The sequence below is a fragment of the Gadus chalcogrammus genome, chromosome 5 (genome assembly GCF_026213295.1).
Source record: "Gadus chalcogrammus isolate NIFS_2021 chromosome 5, NIFS_Gcha_1.0, whole genome shotgun sequence".
Lineage (NCBI taxonomy): Eukaryota > Metazoa > Chordata > Actinopteri > Gadiformes > Gadidae > Gadus > Gadus chalcogrammus.
Window position 1 is genome coordinate 20,392,480 of NC_079416.1, and position 2,500 is coordinate 20,394,979.

The 2,500-nt window shown below is 46.5% G+C and overlaps 1 protein-coding gene across 1 annotated transcript in view; it reads right to left on the bottom strand.

The window, feature by feature from the left end:
* Nucleotides 1–2,500, bottom strand: part of pacs2 (phosphofurin acidic cluster sorting protein 2) — a 57,262-nt gene that overhangs the window by 23,349 nt on the left and 31,413 nt on the right. Inside the window, exons 2-3 of the mRNA XM_056590934.1 lie at nt 2,129–2,216; nt 1,376–1,465 (exon numbers count right to left, since the gene is read on the bottom strand). Of these exons, the coding sequence (XP_056446909.1) occupies nt 1,376–1,465; nt 2,129–2,216 (178 nt within the window). The remainder of the gene's footprint in view (nt 1–1,375; nt 1,466–2,128; nt 2,217–2,500) is intronic.

The following is a 2,500-nucleotide window of genomic DNA, read 5'->3' on the forward strand; positions in this document are numbered from 1 at the left end:
GGAACTGAAGCGCTGAGGAAGTATTTCCGTCTGAGACCACACTCCGCATGGTTATGGAAAAAGCATAATGATTAAAACCCCTGAAAAGCATTTAGGATCAACTAGGGTAACTAAAGTAATCTGTAATGCATTTGGATTATATGAAAAAAAAATCCTTTCAGACAAGAGGATTGGATTTTTACGCAATGTGTTTTCAAAATTTAACACTGTTTATGAAACCAAGACAAATTATGGATTTTAGAGTGTTCTTCAATTTTGACAATAACGAAAAAAACAGAAAACATTATTCTGTTCCAAGGATGATTGGCTTAAACTCCCTAACAACAGGCCTGGGCTACGTTAGCGACAGGCCTCTTAGTTTAGCAAGAATCCAAACTGTAAATTAGCTTAGCGAGAAGCCAACAGGCCTGTTAGCTTAGCTTATGTTCTAAGTGTGCCTGTGGTACCTCAGCCATGTCGATGGTTCCGGCCGCTAGCGTCTTGTAAGCCCAGGATGGTCCGGTTCTTGTACCTCTTACGCCTCTGGAGTAGAATCTGGAGCTTGTTCCCCTCACGCTTCAAGAAGTGTGGATACTGAGGACACAGAGAAGAACAATCAGAACAAGGGCCTAATTAAGACAGAGGGGGAGCGATTTAAAGGCTATCATCAAAACCCAGGCAAGTCAAAACTATCTCACAATAACGGCTCAAATCCTTGAGTTAGCTCTAGCCGATCACTAGCCAAAGTAGTGTAATGGATAGTGGGCAGGCTGCGCCTGATTCCGGCAAAGTACTTTGCGTTCAAAACCATGGGATTTGAGTTGAGTTCAACTAGCTATAGTAGCATCGGTTTTGGTAGCTATAGGGCTAGCCGACACCTAGCCATAGAAGCGTTGTTGAAATATATATGAAGTCTGTAGGTTAACATCCTAAAAGTTGTAAACTAATTATAAAATATCAACAATTACTTCATAATTTTATTTTCTAAATCATACAATATATATGAATTGATTTCCTGTTGCTTTCATAGGTCGAATCATGAACCTGGAATTTTGTATTTGAGTTGTATTTAATTTTTGAATTAAGTCACCTCATGTAATATTTTGTCGGTCATTCTAAATAATATTATGGTATATTTTATAGGTAAAGTCTCATTACGTCTTATTTTCAAGGTCAATTCTAAGTCCCCTTATTTTGTATTTTATTGGTCATTTCGAAGGCTCATTATATCTTATTTTCTAGGTCATCCCAAGTCTCCTTATGTTATATTTTCTAGGTCATTTCTAAGTCTCCCTATGTCGTATTTGAAGTCATCTTATGTTACAGGTTGTAGGTAATTTCTAAGTCCCCTTGTGTTGTATTTTGTCGGTCGTTTCCGAGTCCCCTGGGGGTCTACCTGCAGGGAGAAGGTGAGGGCCAGGTCGGTCTCCACCGAGCCCCCAGGGGGCAGCACTATCTCGTGGGAGCGCAGAACCCTCTTGGAGCCCTGGGGGAGGAGAGGAGAGCAGGAGGGTCACTGGGTTGATGTGCTCACCGCTCAGGCACCCAAACACCACAGGAGATACAGTGAGGAGGAGGAGGAGGAGGAGGAGGAGGAGGAGGAGACGCAGGAGGAGGAGGAGGAGGAGGAGGAGGAGGAGGAGATAGAGGAGGAGGAGGAGGAGGAGGAGGAGGAGGAGGAGGAGGAGGAGGGGAGGAGGGGAGACAGGAGGAGGAGAGGAGAGCAGGAGGTTCACTGGGTTGATGTGCTCACCGCTCAGGCACCCAAACACCACAGGAGATACAGTGAGGAGGAGGAGGAGGAGGAGGAGGAGGAGGAGGAGGAGGAGGAGATAGAGGAGATAGAGGAGGAGGAGGAGGGTGAGGAGAGGAGAGCAGGAGGTTCACTGGGTTGATGTGCTCACCAGGCACCACAGTGAGGAGATACAGTGAGGAGGACAAGGAGGAGGAGGAGGAGGAGGAGGAGGAGGAGGAGGAGGAGGAGGAGGAGAGACAGTGAGTAGGAGGAGGAGGAGGAGAGGAGAGCAGGAGGTTCACTGGGTTGATGTGCTCACCGCTCAGGCACCCAAACACCACAGGAGAGCCAGTGAGGAGACAGAGAGAGAGAGCAAGAGACAGAGACAGCGAGACGGAAAGGGAGAGAGAGTACCTGGATCTTAACTGCGATCACCACAGAGATGAGCTCTTTGTCAAGTTCTTTGATCACCACCAGCTTCTTCAGGGTCAGACTGCACAACCTGGAGACAGAGAGAGAGAGAGAGAGAGAGAGAGAGAGAGAGAGAGAGAGAGAGAGAGAGAGAGAGAGAGAGAGAGAGAGAGAGAGAGAGCGAAAGAGGAGAGAGTCAATATAGAGATATAACATTACACAAACTAGAAAATGCATTTTCAGCAGAAAATGGCGAAGCGTCAAGGCTTTTGGAACACAGGGCGCCAACGAAAACCATGGAGTGTCGATGGTCGCCGGGGACAACTAGGTGGCCGTTCATAAACGCAATGTCAAGCGGTACTTTTCTCTTTCCAT